Here is an 18,400-nt window from a genome sequence, read left to right as displayed (position 1 = left end):
CAGTGGGATTTGAGCCCAGCTCGTGTGTCGCCCCCGCCCTCATTCTTAAGCTCTGTGGCTTTGGGCAGGCAGCTGGGCCTCCCTGAGCCTCGCTTTCCTCTCTGAGATGGGACTCACACCTGCATGTGGCCCTAGGGACTGTAGATGAGGGCGCCAAGGCCCTGGCACAAAGTGCTGCTGTCACTAACCCTAACACGTAAGGTGTAGACACTTCACTCCTCAAACACAGAAATGCGAGAACGAACAAACAAGGCTGAATTTCTAGAGGCCCGTTACACCAGGTGGAATGGAACCTTCCAGCAGTGCTCTTTGTGATGCCAATGAAGTCAATAGCTCCTAGGACCCCACCCCTCTACCCCTACACAGCAGTAGGTGTTTTTAATGACCGTGACTGGTGAGCCTTATTGTCGGGTTATTTTGTGTTTTCCTGTGTGACAAACGCAGGAGTGGATCACTGTGCACAGCAGGAGCACGGCTGTGAGCAACTGTGTCTGAACACGGAGGATTCCTATGTCTGCCAGTGCTCGGAAGGCTTCCTCATCAATGAGGACCTCAAGACCTGCTCCAGTAAGTCCCCCGCTATGCTTCTCTTCTGCGGAAAAGCTTTGCAACGGGAGTGAAAAACATGGCCGCCTCAGAGGAGGGTGGTTCAGGGCCCTCCCGGTCCTCTGGCCTTTTCTGTGCTCTGGGGACTGATGGTGGCGGACGTCCGGGGGCTGCATGCCCTTGAGGGGTGGGGGAGAAGACTGCATGACTTGTGGGGTGAGTGGGGAGAGACAAACAAGACGGGGGTCCCTTGATGGCCATCCTCAGGAGCCCGGAGCCTTCCTGCCCACCTCACCTGGCTGTCTGGCTTTGCAGGGGCAGATTATTGCTTGCTGAGTGACCACGGTTGTGAATACGCCTGCATCAACACAGACCGGTCCTTTGCTTGTCAGTGTCCTGAGGGACACGTGCTCCGAGGGGACGGGAAGACCTGTGCCAGTGAGTGTTCTGGGTCCGGCGACAAGCGGGACTTGGCACAGGCCAGTCGTGGGTGGAGCGTGGAGCCAGGCAGGGTTTCGCTGGGGCCTGCGCGAGTGGGCATTAAAGGCCTTGTTCAGTGATTTTGATGAAGTTCTAGAACCTAGGTGAGGTTCGGTGGGGTGAGGTCCGGAGCCGATGACCAAGAAAGAATTCTTTGGTGCAAAATGGTGGTTTATTAAAGCACGGGGACAGGACCCGTGGGCAGAAAGAGCTGCTGCCCCGGGGATGTGAGGAGTGGCTGGTTGTATACACAGGAGTTGGGTAGGTGAGAACAAAGCGGGTGATGTTAGCCTCTAAGGAAGTTTGGAAGCAAGGTCTCCAGGACCTTGAGGGGCCAGCTATTGTTGGGAGAAAGGTTATTTATTACTAGTAGTAAAAATCTTCTTGTGAGACCCTTTAGATGTATATCAGTGGGCCATATGCTTGGGAATGATTCTCGACACTATCTTGGAGATCTAGAGATAAAGTTTCACATTTCTCGGATCAAGTGTCCTTGTTAGTGAGATTTGGGTTTAGAAGAAATTTAACTTTATTCAGGGCTTGAGGAACTGAGTTATTTGCCTCTGGAAATTGTGCTATTGATAAGGTAACTTCTTTGTTTGTAGATCTCTAGGACATTGGTAAACCAAGGGAGACTCCTGTCTTGCAGGATTGTGATCTCTGCAAGTTAACTATTTGTTTTTCTTTTAGGGCAGTCGGGGGTGCCTGAGGAATGTCACACATATTACCCAGGGGAGTGGGTGGAGAGGGGGTGCAAGGTGCCAGCTTTTGCTTTGTCCTCAGCCAGCCTCCTGCTCCCTCATCAATTTGAACCCTAGTGCTTCTCCCCCCATCCCTACCAAGCTTCCTTCCCCTGCTCCCCAAGACAGCTTTTTCCTGTTTCTGCAGGGTGACTCGGGGTCATGTCAAAGCTGCACAGGGCCCTATTTCTTGCCTTTTTCTTCTCTACCCCCAGTCTGGCAGAAAATGGGAGCCAGCCCGCGGTGCCCAGTGAATGCTGACTTCATTCCAGGCACTGTGCTAAGCACCCGCAGCCTCAGGCTCTGGCGACACTGTGGAGTCCCCAGCTTGTGGGGAAACCGCAGCTCAGGTTGAGTCAGGAGTCTAAGGCTCCCCCTGTTAAAGGGGTGGGTCCCAGCTCTGGTCTGTGGGACTCCATAGAAGTCAGTCTTGGGAGAAGGGGAGGCTCCTGAGAAAACTTCCTTCCCCCAACCACATAATCTGTCAGCAGATGGAGAGGTTGACAGTGATGATTCCTGAGCACATATATCCTTGCAGCTAGCCCCAATTCCTGTTCCATTAATTAATTAATTAATTTTTTAAAAAAGATTTTTAATTTATTTCTTTGATAGAGACAAAGAGAGACAGTGAGAGAGGGAATATAAGCAGGGGGAGTGGGAGAGGGAGAATCGGGCTTTCCGCTGAGCAGGGAGCCCAATGCGGGGCTCGATCCCAGAACCATGCAATCATGACCTGAGCCAAAGGCAGATGGTTAATGACTGAGCCACCCAGACCCCCCCCACCCCGCCCCTGTTCCATTAATTAAAAAAAAAAAAAAATGGCCCTTAGATCTCCCTCTCTCCTCACTGGAGAATGTTGTGTCTTCTGCCCTGCACTCCCAGTGGACTAAGGTAAAGACGGAAGAAATAGTTATTTTGACAGAAGGCGTCAGAAATGGAGGGAGAGGGCTACAGTTGTCCTTCCCCCTAGCCTGCTGGTCTCTCTGGTGACAGGGCTAACTTCCCTGACGACGGGTACCATGGTGGCCTTTCGCATGGGCGGCTAAGCTGCGGTGCGCCCCTCCCTGCAGACGGCGAGATAACGTTTCCCTAGTTTGTGATAGTTTCTTGAGGACGGGTCATCCCTGTGTGGCTGGCCTGCGGCTACTGCCACTGGCACAGGGAAGGGGTGGGCATTGGGGCACAAAAGGAGGGTGGGCACGGGGAGCTGCGTCTACGTGGGACTGCATGCCAGAGCCAGAGGCATGGTTTTTTATTGATTTGCTTTAATTTTCCATCATCTTGGATTATTCATGTCCTTCCTTTGTCTACCCACCCCCCATCCCTGCCCCCCTCACCCCGCCCCACACCTTACTGTGATTATCAAGAGCCCACTATTAGCTGGCTGGAGGGTGTCTAAGAAATTCTCACAGCCCTTCCCAGCAAACACGGCCCCTTACAGTCGCACACCCCGTCCCTCCTCACCCAGGTCCATAGGAGTGAGGCCTCTGACACTTTTAAATGTTGTACATTTGCCCGTTTGAGTGCAGTGCAATCAGAAGTGAATTTTGATGTGTATCTATTTATATGTGGTTGTGACTCTGAAGGCTTCTGGGATGATCAGATAGGTCAGAATTATCCTCTGAGAATGGTGGTTCCCATTCATAAAGAAATGAATTTTACCCACCAGCATTGAACTCTTCCCCTAATTGAAGGCTGTCTGCCTGCCCAGGGATGATTCAGCCACCCTGTCCTGTAATAATAGGCTTTGTTTTCAGTGTGGCCATCATTAACTGGGGGCTATGTTTCCCAGCTCTGTGCTAGTTGACAAAGAGCCTGACGACATGACTCCAACTTTTTGGAACAATCTGCTGTGCTGGGGATGGGGGGAGCCTGCCACGGGCCAGCCAGGCCCAGCTCAGTGCGTGAGGGTGTCCTTCACCCTTCAGACAGGCAGCCTCCTCTTAGAGCCTTGATAGCAGGTGGCCTGAAGAACACTTCACTCACTTTCCAGAAGGTTCTCTGAAGCATAGAGGGCAGACCCACATTCCCAGGTGGGCATTGTTACCCCCGTCCACCTGCAGGCACCCTGGGCTCTCCAGCCTGTGGGATGAAGCCTGTCTTCTTCTTGTCCTTCTTCATGTCCTTGGCCTCCAAACTGTGACTGTAGGTTCTCCCCAAGAGACTTGCATTGTGGGGTTGATGCACAGACTGGGGGCTACGGTGGGGAGGGGAATAAGGTAGTCTCTTATAGAAGGTGCAGCTGAGAGGCCTCCTCCCCTTCTAGCTCCTGGTGACTTCCCTAAGGTAGACTTTTGCAAGGGCGTCCCAGCATCAGGAAAGACTCCACAGGCTGGATGTGCACAGAGCCCACTGTCCACTGGTGTGCCAGCTCCTGGGGGTGACACTGAGTCTTGTTCTGAGTCAGAGTTCCCAGGCCTGGCCCACAGGAGATGCTCAATCAAGTTCATCAAGTGAGAAAGTGAATGGTCAGAGACCACCTGTCTTTTTCTCCTGTGGCACCGGGCGCAGGCCCCGCTCCCTGTGTAGCAGCCTTCAGTGGCTCCCCACTGTCCCCCCAAAGAAAGTTCCAGTTGCATTTCTCAACTTGGCAATGTCAGAGAATCCCTTCCTCCACCTCTTGAGCCCAACCCCAGGTCTTCCCCGATCCCTCCAGTTCCTCAAGAGGATAAATCCCATTATTCTCTGAGTGGCCACTGTACCTCCAGGCTGTCCTTTCTCCACTTGGCGACGCCGCCTTCCCTTCCCAGCCTTGCTGGTGGAAACCCCGCCCGTAGACAACATTCCCCACGGAGAACTTCCTGCTGCCAGCCCACTGGGCGCGCCTTCTCTGCCCTCTCACCCCATGCTACCCTTTGCACAGATCTGAGAAATAATGTGCCAGAGTCAAAAGAATACTGAAGTAAGAGCCCAGAGACTGGGTTTAAATATTGCTGCTTCCACCCCGGCCAAAAGCCTTGACCCTTTCTGGATCAGATTGCTCAACTGTCAACTTGGAATGATGATTTCTGCCTCTCCATCAGGGTTGCCAAGTGGCACAGGGAGAGACAAATTTGAAATGTTTGGGGAACTTGTAAACTGCTTTAAACCCTAGCTTTCCTCCCACCATTAGACTGCCCTGCAATGAGGCAATGGCTGAGGTACCACCTTGCCTTAGAGACCTACCTCCTAGGGCTGGGCCTCTTTCCATCGGAGGGGCTGTAGAGATGGGCCACCCTGGGAGAAGTCAGACTCATAAGCCCCAAAGGCTCCTGTCAGACTCTGGCAAGGGCAGGGTGCTGACGGGTATCTGGGCCACAAGCCACAGAGCACTGGGAATCCTTGTCCAGCCGCCCCAGGGAGCCTTTGGGAAGCTGGAAGTCCCAAATCTAGGTGCCGGCATGGTCATGTTCTGATGAGAACCTTCTTGCCTTGCAGATGGCTGTCTTCTTGCTGCGTCTTCTCATGGTGGTCGTTGGAGGGCGGGGGGACAAGAACAAGCTCTAAGGACCCTAATCCCATCATGGGGTCCCCACCTCATCTACAACTCATTACCTCCTTACCTCCCAAAGATCTCACTTCCCAAAACCCCCACACTGGGGGGTAGGGTTGCAAAGTTTGAATTTGGTAGTGGGGAGGGGGACATAATTCAGTCCTTAGCACGGAGTGAGGGGAGAAGACCACCTTCACCCTCAGTGTATTCACACTATAGGAGCGGAAGGAAGCTTTGAGGTCTTCCATTTCTTTGGTGGGAAACAAGCCCAGGAAGGGAACTGGCACCTCCAAGCTGGGCCTGAGGGTCAGCGGCACAGTCAGGACCAGAACCTGGGTCCCCTGATTCGGGACTTTGTGCCCAGAGTAAGGTGTCCTCTAAGGGGACGTCTCAGCTCAGCCGTTTTTGGGGTTGTCTAAGCAAAAGCCATTACAGAGTTAGAGAATGATTAGCTGCTCCTAGTTTTATTATAAGAAACGCCCCAAAATGGTGTAATTCTATCTCCGGGCCCTCGTTACCCTCCTGGCAGGCCATGGTGGCTTTCTTCCTCCGGGGCTGGGCTGGTTTTCACAGCCTCCTACGTGGAGCCGCAGACACAGGATTGCCGTCTGTCAGCACCACAGAGGTGCGAGACCATGGAACACATGACCCAGCCGTGGCCATGCCACAGACATCCGTGACTCACCGGATGAGGAATCTGGATGGGAGCGCGGCCGTCTCCGTCGGCGCGCAGGCCTGTGGGATGTGGGTCCTGAACACCCCTGCTTTGTCCTGAAACCTGTAATCATCCTGATCACAGATTGTAGATCCCATTCAAGACGGGGGCTGAATGGAAGGCATGGACCTGCCTCCTTAAGGATGAAAGGAAGCGCATTCTTCTCCTGGAGGGAAATGTGTTCTTCCTGCCTCCTGAGATTTTCATACCTCCTCATCTGTTTTATTTAAGTGATGTTTCCCGGTAGTTTGTCCTCACTCTAGACTCTAGATTTGAGTCCAGGCACCTCCTTAAGTTCTCGGTCCGTTTGCTCTCATTCTCCACAGATACTGACCCTGAACTTGCAGTGTGCTGGGCACATCATGCTGGGCACTGAGCCTGCCTTCCTGGCGTGGATGCCGGTTCTGTTTCTGCCCTGACAAGAGTTTAAAGTTTCTCAGGGAAGAAGGAAATTAAAACCTTTCATGTGATGTGGGAAGAAGAGGCGCCCCCGGGGCGTGGGACCGAGGGACCCTCAGCTAGTCTAGAGAAAGTTTCCTGAGAAGGAGATGGTCAATCTGACATCTGGAGATTGAAGGAATGAGCTAGCCAGAGACGGAGGGTTTGATGGACGGAGTGTTGCTGTCCTCCCAGATTCATATGTTGACATCCTAACTCCCAAAGGTGATGATATCAGAAGGTGGGGCTTTGGGGGTGATCAGGTCATGAGCATGGGGCTCTCATAAATGGGATTAGTGGCCTAATAGAGGAGGATCCGCAGAACCACCCCCCACCTCCCCCAGTCCCTTCCACCATGTGAGAGTACAGGGAGAAGTCTCCAGCCTGGAAGAGGGTCCTCACCCAACCATGCTGGCACCCTGATCTCAGATGCCAGCCTCCAGAACTGGGGGCTATAAATTTCTGCTGTTTACAAGCCACCCAGTCTATGGTATTTTTTTTCTTATAAAGATTTTTATTTATTTATTTGACACAGAGAGAGAAATCACAGGTAGGCAGAGAGGCAGGCAGAGAAAGAGGGGGAAGCAGGCTCCCCGCTGAGCAGAGAGCCTGATGTGGGGCTCGATCCCAGGACCCTGGGATCATGACCTGAGCCGAAGGCAGAGGCTTAACCCACTGAGCCACCCAGGTGCCCCCAGTCTATGGTATTTTGATATAGGAGCCAGAACAGCCTAAGACAGAAGAGGAAGAGCTTCCCAGGCACTGGAAACAGCATGCAGAAGCCCAGAGAATGAGTGTGCTGAGTGTGGAGTACTGAGCGCTCGAGGGCAGTGGGGGACAATGGGACCTGAGGAGCAGGGGACAGACCACCTACAGCCTCTAGAGTTACATGATACTGTTTGGAGGCCCGGCCTCCTTTGAGGAAATGATTTGATTCTGTTCTCTAACAGTCTCCCAGCCTGAGGAGACTCTGCCGAGCTAGGATGTGCGGTTGGACCAGAAAACACGAAGGTGGTAGATTTGTGGTCTAATCCCAGCTTTGTCCCCAGCACAGCTGATACGGTTCACCTCGGCAGACTCAGAGACCTTGGGAAAGTCACTTCTCCTCTCTGGCCATCCGTTTCCTCAGCTCTAAAATAAAGGGTTGGACCACTTAATCTCCCAGGCCCTTCCAGGCCAAAGAGGAGGCCTGTGCCCAGCACAGGGCATGTGCTTCCAGAAACACTTGGGGAACGGATGAACACCTTGCTGGGATACCGACCATTCTCCCCGGGCTAAAGGCGCCCCATGATGGTGACTCAGGAATGGTGGCTCCCTCTGCCTGTTCTGGAAACACTGAAGTACTTTCCCATAGGGGACCATCTGGCTCTGGGAGGAAGCTGACTCCAAGTTGGTTTCCCTCTTGGTTGAAGAGGAAGCAGCTAGAACCTGTGGTCAGGAAGTTGACTGCTGTACACTTTGGGCGTTTTCTAACTTACCGCATGTGGTTCCTTAACTTATGAGTGACCCAGAGCACCCTCAATGGGATTGACAGAAACGGGACATTTTGCTGAGCAGATGTGAAGTGTGCGCTCTGCAAGGCTGGTGTGGGGGAGAGTGAGGACCCCCCAGCATCCAGCCTCCACAGGGCTCTCATTTAAAACATCTACACAGGGCGCCTGGGGGGCTTGGTCATTAAGCATCAGCCTTCGGCTCAGGTCATGGTCCTGGGGTCCTGGGATCGAGCCCCGCATCTGGCTCCCTGCTCAGTGGGAAGCCTGCTTCTCCCTCTCCTGCTCCCCCTGCTTGTATTCCCTCTCTCACTGTCTCTCTCTCTGTCAAATAAATAAATACAGTCTTTAAAAAAAAAAAACAAAAAACATTTGCACATGCAGATGAGTTTTTTGGGGGGTGAGATTTTATTTATTTATTTGAGAGAGAAAAAGAGAGCAAGCATGAGCTGAGGGTGGTGGGGGCAAAGGGACAAGCAGACTCCCTGCTGAGCAGGGAGCCTGACAGGGAGCTGGATCCCAGGACCCTGAGATCATGACCTGAGTTAAAGTCAGGTGCTCAACCAACTGAGCCACCCAGGTGCCCTTGCCCAGGCAACTCTTAATCTTGGGGTCATGAGTTCAAGCCCCACGTTGGGTATAGAGATTACTTAAAAACAAAATGTTTAATAAAATGATAAAATAAAATCTTAGGGGCACTAGGCTGGCTCAGTCAGTAAAGCATGTGACTCTTGATCTTGGGGTGATGAGTTGAAGTCTCATGTTGGGTATAGAGATTACTTAAAAATAATTTTTTTTTTTAAAAGTATGCTCCACACCCAATGCAGGGCTTGAGTTCATGACTCTGAGATCAAGACCTAAGCTGAGGCCAAGTCAGATGTTTAACTGACTGAGCCACCCAGGTGCACCCCCCCCCCAAATAAAACCTTTAATAAAATAAGAAAAATAAAGGGTGCCTGGGTGGCTCAGATGGTTAGGCATCTGTGTTTGGCTCAGGTTGTGTTCTGGGTCCTGGGATGGAGCCCTGCACTGGGCTCCCTGCTCAGCGGGAATCTGCTTCTCCCTCTCCCTCTGCCCCCCTCTCCTACTCATGCTCTCTCTCTGTCTCTCTCAGATGAATAAATAAAATCTTAAAAAAAATAAATAAATAAAACATCTACACAAAACCCCTGGGTGGAGGGTCTGGTTACCCTTAACTTTCAGAGTGGGAAACTGAGGAAATGTTTCCTTTTACTCACCAGGTGTTTACAGGCCTGTTGTGTACCAGGCATTGCACTGGGCCATGGGAGATGCAGGAGGAAAGGGCAGGCGGAGTGAGCATGTGGTCTCTCTTTTTTTTTTTTTTAAAGATTTTATTTATTTATTTGTCAGAGAGAGAGAGAGAGAGAGAGAACAAGCAGGCAGAGTGGCAGGCAGAGGCAGAGAGAGAAGCGGGCTCCCCGCTGAGCAAGGAGCCCGATGTGGGACTCAATCCCAGGATCCTGGGATCATGACCCGAGCCGAAGGCAGCGGCTTAACTGACTGAGCCACCCAGGCATCCCGCGTGTGGTCTCTTGATCAGAGCCCATGCGAGCACAGCCCAGGGAGAGCACAGGTGAAGACCCAAACCAGCACGTGACTCTGTGTTCAGTGACAGCAGTAGTATGAGAGGGGCGGATGCCAGCTGCTTTGAGGCCCCGTGTGGGGAGGTCCAGGAAGACCTCAGGAGATGGGGGTGGGGGGTGGGGCAGCGCAGGGAGACTGAGAAAGGAGAGGCAGAGGAGTGGCTGCACCAACCATGGTGGTGGCTGGGCCCCTGGCTTGGTACTGAGGTACGCATTGAACAAAGGTGCTCAGAGCTGGGGTAGGGTGGCCCAGAGGAGGCTTCAGGGATTCTGTCTTTTCCAAAGACTCTGAGAATCTCAGGCAGAGATTCTCAGGCGGAAGTGATGTGAGAAGATGTGCATTTTGAAAAGAGGACTTAGGACAAGGGGAGGGAATGGATTGGAGGGGTAAAGAGTGTGTGGAAACCAGTCAGTAGATGCAGCAGCCCAAGAGGAAGACAGTGGTGTCTGGTTCTTGGTGGCGGAGGTGCAGAGTAATCTAGACGCTTGAGAAGGTCTCTGGACATAAGGTCTGGGTCCAACACCAGCATCTCTCCCCGGGTAGTTTATTGGAATCACCTGTGGGGCTTTAAAACAGCCAGATGCCCAGGAAGCACCCTAGACCCCCAGAACCCAGGACTATTTACACTGGTGTAACCTCGTTAGAGGATAACTTGGAAATGTTTATCAGCTTTTAAATGTTCATACCTTTTAACTGGGCATTTGCTTCCAGATATTTATCTTTCAGATAGGTCTTCATGTTGTAGGCGAAACTACATATGCAAGAATATCCATTACAATAATGTTTATAATAGTAGGAGACTAGGCACCGCCTAAATGCCCACCTGAATAAAACACTGGTTAAATGATGGTGCGGGCTTTAAAAGTGATGATGTAGAGGGTCAAAGGTGAGAGAGAGGCAAACTTTTCATTATAAATCCTTTGCTCCCCTTAAGAATTTTTATTCAAATTTTGGCCTATTTTTGAAGTAGGTAAGGGGTTGGGGCGCCAGAGTGGCTCCGTCGGTTAAGCATCTGACTCTTCATTTGAGCTCAGGTTCATGAGATTGCCTCTTCCTTGCCCTGCCTCCTGCCCCCCTGCACCGTGTGCACATGCTCTCTATCTCTCTTAAAAAAAAAAAATAAAAGGAATAAGTACGGGTTTACATGTTTTAAGACTCAAAACAATATGAAAAAATGTACATTAAGAAGCTTTGCTCCCGGGACGCCTGGGTGGCTCACTTGGTTAAGGGCTGCCTTCGGCTCAGGTCATGATCCCAGCGTCCTGGGGTCGAGTCCCGCATCCGGCTCCTTGCTCAGCGGGGAGCCTGCTTCTCACTCTGCCTCTGCCTGCCACTCTGTCTGCCTGTGCTCACTCTAAGAAATAAATAAATAGAATCTTAAAAAAATAAAGAAGAAGAAGCAGCAGCTTTGCTCCCCCTCTTGCCCTCCCATCCTATTCCCTACCTCCCTTCCTATCAGTAAGTGGTGGTAGCCAGCCTCCAAGATGGCCACCAGTGATCCTCATCTCCTGGCAGTCATACACTTGTATGGTCCCCTCCTTCACTGTTGGTCTGTGTGACCGATAGCATATGGGAAGAACCATGGCTTGTCACTTCTCAAATTAAGTTATAAGAGACATTGTGGCTGCCATCTGGAGCCCTCTCAATCATTTCTTGGATCATTGGCTCTCGGGGAAGCCATGTTATAAGCCGCCCTGTGAAGAAGCCCACATGCTGAGGAACTGAAGCCTCCTTCCAGTGAGGAACTGAGTGATGTTGGCCAGTAAAGATGTGAGTGAGGGGTACCTGGGTGGCTCAGTGGGTTAAGCTTCCGCCTTTGGCTCAGGTCATGATCTCAGGGTCCTGGGATCAAGCCCTGCGCGTTGGGCTCCCTGCTCAGCAGGGAGCCTGCTTCCCCCTCTCTCTCTACCTGCCTCTCTGCCTACTTGTGATCTCTCTGTCAAATAAATAAATAAATAAAATCTTAAAAAAAAAAAAAAAGATGTGGGTGAGCTCAGAAGTACATCCTTTAGCTCCAGTAGAGCCTTGAGATCACCACAGTCCCCGCTGACAGCGTGATTGCAGACTCATGAGAGACCCTGAGAGAGAACTCCCCAGCTGAGCCTCTCCTGGATCCCAGACCCCTAGAAACTGTGTGAGATAATGAATGTTGTTTTAAGCTACTATGTTTTGGGGTAACTTGTTACACAGCAACAGATAACTAATACACCATTTTCATTAGTTTATTATTTATCCTTCATGTTTCTTTATGTGAGTAAAAGCAGATATATGTTTTCATTTCCTCCTTTTCTTACCCACACAAAAAATGTTGTACTCTATATACCCCATCCTCTGCCTTTTTTTTTTTTTTCCTTCCTTCAATGATACTTTTTGAAGATTTCAAATCTTTACAGAGAGAACATTCTCATTCTTTTTACAGCTGCTTAATTCCTTGTTGCCGGACACTTGGGTTGTTTCCCACTTGTCATTATTACAAACAATGCTGCCACGAATAGCTTGAAAGTATATCCCTTCCTGTGGTGCCAGGTACCTGTAGGAGAGAATTCCTGAAGTGAGGTTCTGGGGTCAAAGTTCCATCGTGTAACTTTGGTAGATGATGCCAGATACCCCTCCTTAGGAGACATATCCCCTTTAATGTGTTTGAATTTTGAATCATCTGCCTGTTCTGCCTTTAAAAATATCTCTGCCGGTGATTCTAATGTTCACATGAGATGGAGAGCTCACCACTGCTCTACGGTCAACTGATTAGATGCTCTAAGGGGACGAGGAGGGAAAAGGTTAAAAACCCAAACTCCACCTGTGCTTTCAAAGCATGCACCCAGTTGGGGCGCCTGGGTGGCCCAGTCGGTTAAGCAGCTACCTTTGGGTCAGGTCATGATCCTGGGGTCCTGGGATCAAGCTCCACGTCGGGTTCCCCTCTCAGTAGGTAGCCTGTGTCTCTCTCTCTCTCCCTCTGCCCCTCCCCCTGCTCGTGCTTGCTCTTTCTCTCTCAAATAAATAAATATAAAAATCTTTAAAAAAAAAAAAACATGCACTCAATAAAATTTCAAACAGCTGCTAATGTGAACGAGCTCTCAGGAGAACTCAGAAACTCTGGGCTGGGAGCTGCTGTGATCGTATGTAGCCAAGGGTGACGTGGATAGTGGCTTTGGGCTCGGCAGGCTCCTGGTGCAGCTGGCCAGTGCAGGTGCAGACCACCATGGCTGAGGGTCTGTGTGGCAAGACTCAGCCACTCTTCTCCATGACAGTCTGAGACAGAGCCAGGACAGGGCATGGGGGAAGCTCCAGAAAGAAAGGGTGTGCTGGGTTGGGGGAGGGGAGAGGGTATCTGTCTGGATTATGGCTTGACAAGGCTGGCCTGAAAGAGTTACAGCTGTTTTATTATGTTGGAAAATGGAGTATTCTTAATATAAATTCATGGTGGGGAAAAAAATGCTCACCTCCACAGCCAGCCAGCTGTCTGTATTGTGGATCACTCAATTGTATTTCCACTCAACACTATGTGAGGAACGACCCGAAGCCACTGGGGAATGTTCTGCATTAATAATGAGTCTAGATTGTGCCCGGAGAAGTCAGTCATGTTCAGAGCAAACACGACAGGCCAGCTCTGCTTTGACTCTCTTCTGCAGTTATAATTTTAGTTAACATAATATTTTCCCATTGTTCAAGGATTTTGGCAGCACATCTGCCCAAAAGAAGACGGGCAAAATTCCCTTCATGTTTGAAGGCTTACTTTACCATATGGCAATGCAATGTAGTTGGGGGAAAACATGGGATTTATTATCAGAAGATTACATGTTGAGTCTGATGCTATCACTTATTAGCAATTGATCTTGGCGAGCCATTAGCCTTCCCAGCCTTAGTCTCCCAGCTGGTGAGTGAGAATAAGAACAGTTGCCTTGACTGATCCACAGGGCGGTTCTCAGGACTCCCCTCCAAAAAGAAATACTGCAAAAATGCCTTAGAAATAAGTGTATGGTCTGTGCCTGACTGTACAAGTGATTATGTACTTTGGAGACTCACTTTCATAACTTCAATGTGTATCCATTGTCAAATTCTCTTCCATCTGGAATGGTGGCGTTGACTCAGAATTGTTTATTGTTCTTATAAGAAGTCACTTCCCCCGTGGCCTCAGTATCAGGCTTTTAAAATATCAGCTTGGTTTTCACAGAGTCACAAACAGAAGCCACCCCAGCCCTGTGGAGGCAAAGCCCTTCTTTTTGCTCTGTCCTGCAGCCTCGGACATCCATGCCTCTTCTCTCTTATCCATATGAAGATGGCCTCTGCGAATCAACCCATCAGCAAAGCTTGTAGGCTCCACCTTCAATATACAGCCAACAGTCTGACACTTGTCACCATCCTGATCGGGGCCACCGGGCTTCCTGGAAGAGGTTTCTCCCAGCTCTCCATGCTCTACCTCACCCACACCGAGTACACCTTTTATGACAAAGCCAGTTCATGTGACCTCACTGCTCAAAACCCTCCAGGGACCCTTCCTCACTCAGATCCCACTGCTGCCCGTGAAGCCTGTAGGGTCTGCCCCTTGCTGGCCTTACCGGCCTTGTCCCCTGCCAGGCTCGGTTGCGTGGGTCCCACCCATCTCTTTGCTTTTCCTGAAATGTGCCACACATGCTCCCACCTCTGCAGTTTGCAAATGCTTTTCCTTGCTGAGGGTGCTGTTCCATCCAAATACCACACACTTACTCGTCTCCTCAGGGCTCTGCTCAGGGGCACTGTATCTGCCTGCCGAATGTAAAATACAAGCCCTCCCCGGCCCGGGCACATTCTCTCTCCCTTCTCCTGCTTTTCTCCACAGCCATTTCCCTGTCTGACATATATATTTGTTTTATTGTTTGTCTTCCCCCTTCTTCCCTCCCACACCTGCTGCCAAATGTAAGCTTCACAGAAGTGAATGGTGTCTTATTCATTGTTAAATCCCCAGAACCTAGAAGAGTACTTGACTCAGAGTAGGAATGCATGAAATAGTTGATGACAGCATGAGTAGATGAAGAACGGATTACCTAAGTGTGACACGTACATGCGTACATAAGTAGAAAGTTGATAAGTTGGTATCATGATTATATGATAGCCAACAAAGATGCACTATTTTCTAATATTTATAGACCATGTTATATCTCTCCTTTTATAAATCATCTTTCATGTCTTTTGTGCATTTTTTATAGAAATGATTTTATTTTGTGTACTCTTTACATATGAAGAATTTTTTGCTCCCAGACAAATTTTCTGTTTTGAAATGTGCATCATGGGATAAGACAGTGTTTTAATTTAAGGTGTCTCAAATGTCTTTCAAGATGGAATAAGTTACTAAAAAAAGATTGACTAAGTCAGTAATGTATGAACCATTTCCTTCTGTTTCTCTCATTCCAATTGGATTCCCAGAATTGGACTCCTGTGCCTTGGGGGACCATGGCTGTGAACATTCGTGTGTAAGCAGTGAAGACTCTTTTGTGTGCCAGTGCTTTGAAGGGTATATACTCCGTGAAGATGGGAAAACCTGCAGAAGTACGTTTTCACTGGGGTTGTCTCCCATGACTGTGTCTGACCTTTGCATGAATTCCACCATCCTGATCTCTGTTGAAATCAGTTCCCCTTGAAAGCCACTGCCCCATGACTATTAAACATAATGTGGGGTCCTGGCATTGAAATCTAATTTTGTGGGGTGGAAGTAGAAAAATGACATCAGGTTAAAAACTAAGGAAATGTAAAAAAAAAAACACCATGGACTTTAGTTGGTTTTAATGGATCAGTATGGGTCCACTAATTATAACAAATGTATCACATTAATGTAAGTTACTAATTGGGTCTGGGGTTTATAGGAACGCTGTGCTATCTTCTCCATTTTTCTGTAAATCTTAAACTTTTCTAAAAACTAAAGCCTGTTAAAAGAAAACAAACAAATGGACAGATAAGAAAGGCCATGGCTAGAGGTACAACTGAAGCTGCTCATTTATGCCCTGTGGCAAGAAACAAGATTCTAGCACCTTCTAGCCCTGCCCTTTATTAGCTGGGCAAGTTATTTCACCTCTCTGACCCTCTATTTTTCTTTAATAATATTATCATTGTTGTTGCTGGCAGCACAAATCTCTCGTAGAGACCCACCTTATGATGAGTCCATGCTTATGTGTCAGAAAGCAAGGCCTCTCAGATGGGGCCAAGATGCATCTCTGTTTCATCAAAGGGGAGTGCGTAACCCTGAGCAAATGATTTTCATCCCTATCAGTCATCTTTTCCTCAAGCTTCTCAAAGCACTTGCAAAGAGCAACTTGTGCTGACACGTTTCAAGAAAAGATAGGTAATTGGAATTATGACTCTCATAGTTCACAGACAGGAAAAGTATGGGTCCAAGAGGTTAAGTGATTCTCCAAAGCTATAGGTCAGGGACAAAGCCAAAATTAGATTTCAATGCCAGTCTAAATTGAGGTTTAATCTTCAAAGTTATCGTATCAGACCCACAGTGTTTCCTATTGCTATCAGAAATTGCCTCTGCAGAAAGCCAATGATCAATTGCATTTAATGGGATATTGAAGTGGTGCTGGTGAGGGATGGGGGGGATGATAGTGAGGAAGTTGGAAGAGTTAACCTAAATTAGACCCACTGAACTTCATCCTCAATTTTACTTTCCTCCTGTGGATCACTGAGCTCCCGTGGGTGTAGGGTCTGGCCGCTGAGAGGGGTGAATCCTCCAAGGTGAAGCCCGGGGAAAATTTATGTTGGTGAAATTGATTTGACTTGCTCTGCTGTCCTCAGGGAAAGATGTCTGCCAAGCAGTAGACCATGGCTGTGAGCACATTTGTGTGAACAGTAATGAGTCGTACTTCTGCAAGTGCCGGGAAGGATTCCGGCTTGCCGAGGATGGGAAGCGCTGCCGAAGTAAGTGGCCTCCAGGTAGAGATGACTTCTTCCATCTGCGGGACTCGGACACTTAGATAACTTCATTCTGTATTTAAAATCTTCCCCCTATTGTTACAAGTTCCTGCCTTGGGTGCTCTGAGAGTGTTTGCTAGTGACCCGTGCAGAAGACCCTTAGTTCTTCAGGCCTTTCTCAGTCAGGGTCCCGAGTTGTCAGGCTCTTTGCGTCTCTCCATTTTCTCCCAGTTGCTGGCCCTTGCACAACCATTGTGTGGATGCCCAGAGCCTCCCACAGAGCCTGGCTGATCATTGGACAGAATTAGAATCTCTGCCAGCAATTACTATGAGGATCAAAGGATAATTCCAGTGCTTTCCTTCTTGGAAGACCTTATAAGTAAGGGTAGAGGGTGGGAGAGGGACTAAGGGATTTTTCTGTGGGTTTTATTTATCCATTTTCACTATTGTTTGCCTCTGTAGGTCTGTCTGAGTGAATTCTGAGAGTTTACTTAGAAGGTACATTAGGTTTCCTGGAGAAACAGAACCAATAGGTTGTGTGTGTGTGTGTGTGTGTGTGTGTGTGTGTGTGCGCCTGCATGCACGCGCGCATCTATATACAGAGATAGACATGGAGATAGAGGGAGATGAACAGAGAGAAAATTTGTAGGGCAGGCCAGCAGTCTGGAGACCCAGGAAGAGCTGATGTGGCAGTTCTCATCCAAAGGCAGTCTGGAATCAGGATCCCTTCTTCCTTGGGGTGGTGGTGGGGGGTTCAGTCTTCCGTTCTGAAGACCTCCAAGTGTTGAATGAGGCCAGCTCTATGGAGTGTACTCTCCTTCACTCAAAGTCTAATGACTGAAATGTTAACTCATCTAAAAAATACCTTCACAGCAGCATCTAGATTGGTGTTTGACTAAAGAGGTGGGCACCATAGCCTAGGCAAGGTGATATATAAAATTAACCATCACAGCACCCAAAAAAAGAGACAGATGGGACACATGAGCTTGGGCCTTAGAAGAACCCAGGGCAAGGATTTTTCCCCACTGGGAGATTCTGAGCTATTAGTCCCTATTTGGGCATTGGGTGGGGGGTGTTGGTGTTGAAATTGTACTTGCATTTGTTGACACTCTGCGCTAGTGGGCAGGATGGCTCTTTTTTAGTTAAGGCAAAATCAGTTCATTTGCTTTTCAGGTTGATTTTGGGGCATTACCTCAGAGACTCCTTTGAGGTAACTTGGGACATCCCACATGTCAACAAAGCTGGCTTGAGTGGAGCTCACTGTCCTCATTCCTCCACCAGGACGAGGGACTCCTACCTTTAGTGAGATGTTCTGTCTGAACAACTGAGTTCCGGGATGCTGGCGGGACCCTGGCCTAACCCTGCAGATCTGCCTGCACAGCCCTGTTTTACCGTCACACTACAGCGTTCCCTCAGTGGAGGCCAGGCCTGCGGTTCTGCCCATTGTGTCTGCCCAGCTGAATGTTCATGATTTGATTTCTATGAACGCATGTGTGCACACGGGTGCCATTTATCCACGCAATGTATTTTTTGCTCAGCAAATTGAGCTAATGTACACCAGGCACAACCTCTGGAATTTGATTACTAGACCAATTACCACCCTACCCACTTCTAGGGGGATCTGTAGTTACCAATCCCAACTTTATAGGAAGCGTCTCCTTTGAGGGAGCTAATGACAGAAGAGAGCCGCAGGCTTTCATGTGATGGGGGAGGAGCACACGGGAGACGCGTTTCTCAGCTCTGCCATCAACTTACTACATGACCTCAGGTGACTCCGTGACATGTTTTGAGTTTCTTCGTGTATACACTGGGTATAATTATTCCTGTTTTCGTCTTCTCACAGCATATTTTTAAGATTGGAGGGCTGTAACTACAGCGAAGCATTTAAAGTACCTCACACATGAGAAATGTCTGTTAACTGAAACTGGAGTGTTTGGAACGTCTATGGGGAAAAAATCAGTAGCTTGGGAAAATCAAACCCCAAAGCAACATCAAATAATTCTAAAAATTAATAAGAAATACGAGATAC

General features: G+C 49.2%; 1 protein-coding gene across 4 annotated transcripts in view; it reads left to right on the top strand.

Moving 5' to 3' along the window:
• Positions 1 to 18,400, top strand: part of MATN2 (matrilin 2) — a gene marked incomplete at both ends in the record, with an annotated part of 124,687 nt that overhangs the window by 95,280 nt on the left and 11,007 nt on the right. For all 4 annotated transcript variants that reach the window (XM_080802715.1, XM_080802714.1, XM_080802712.1 and 1 more), the window contains 4 exons: positions 445 to 567; positions 862 to 984; positions 14,887 to 15,009; positions 16,255 to 16,377. In XM_080802715.1, the coding sequence (XP_080658841.1) occupies positions 445 to 567; positions 862 to 984; positions 14,887 to 15,009; positions 16,255 to 16,377 (492 nt within the window). The remainder of the gene's footprint in view (positions 1 to 444; positions 568 to 861; positions 985 to 14,886; positions 15,010 to 16,254; positions 16,378 to 18,400) is intronic.

The sequence above is a fragment of the Martes martes genome (assembly GCF_963455335.1).
Source record: "Martes martes genome assembly, chromosome: 4".
Taxonomy (NCBI): domain Eukaryota; kingdom Metazoa; phylum Chordata; class Mammalia; order Carnivora; family Mustelidae; genus Martes; species Martes martes.
This window is presented reverse-complemented; position numbering and strand designations above follow the sequence as displayed.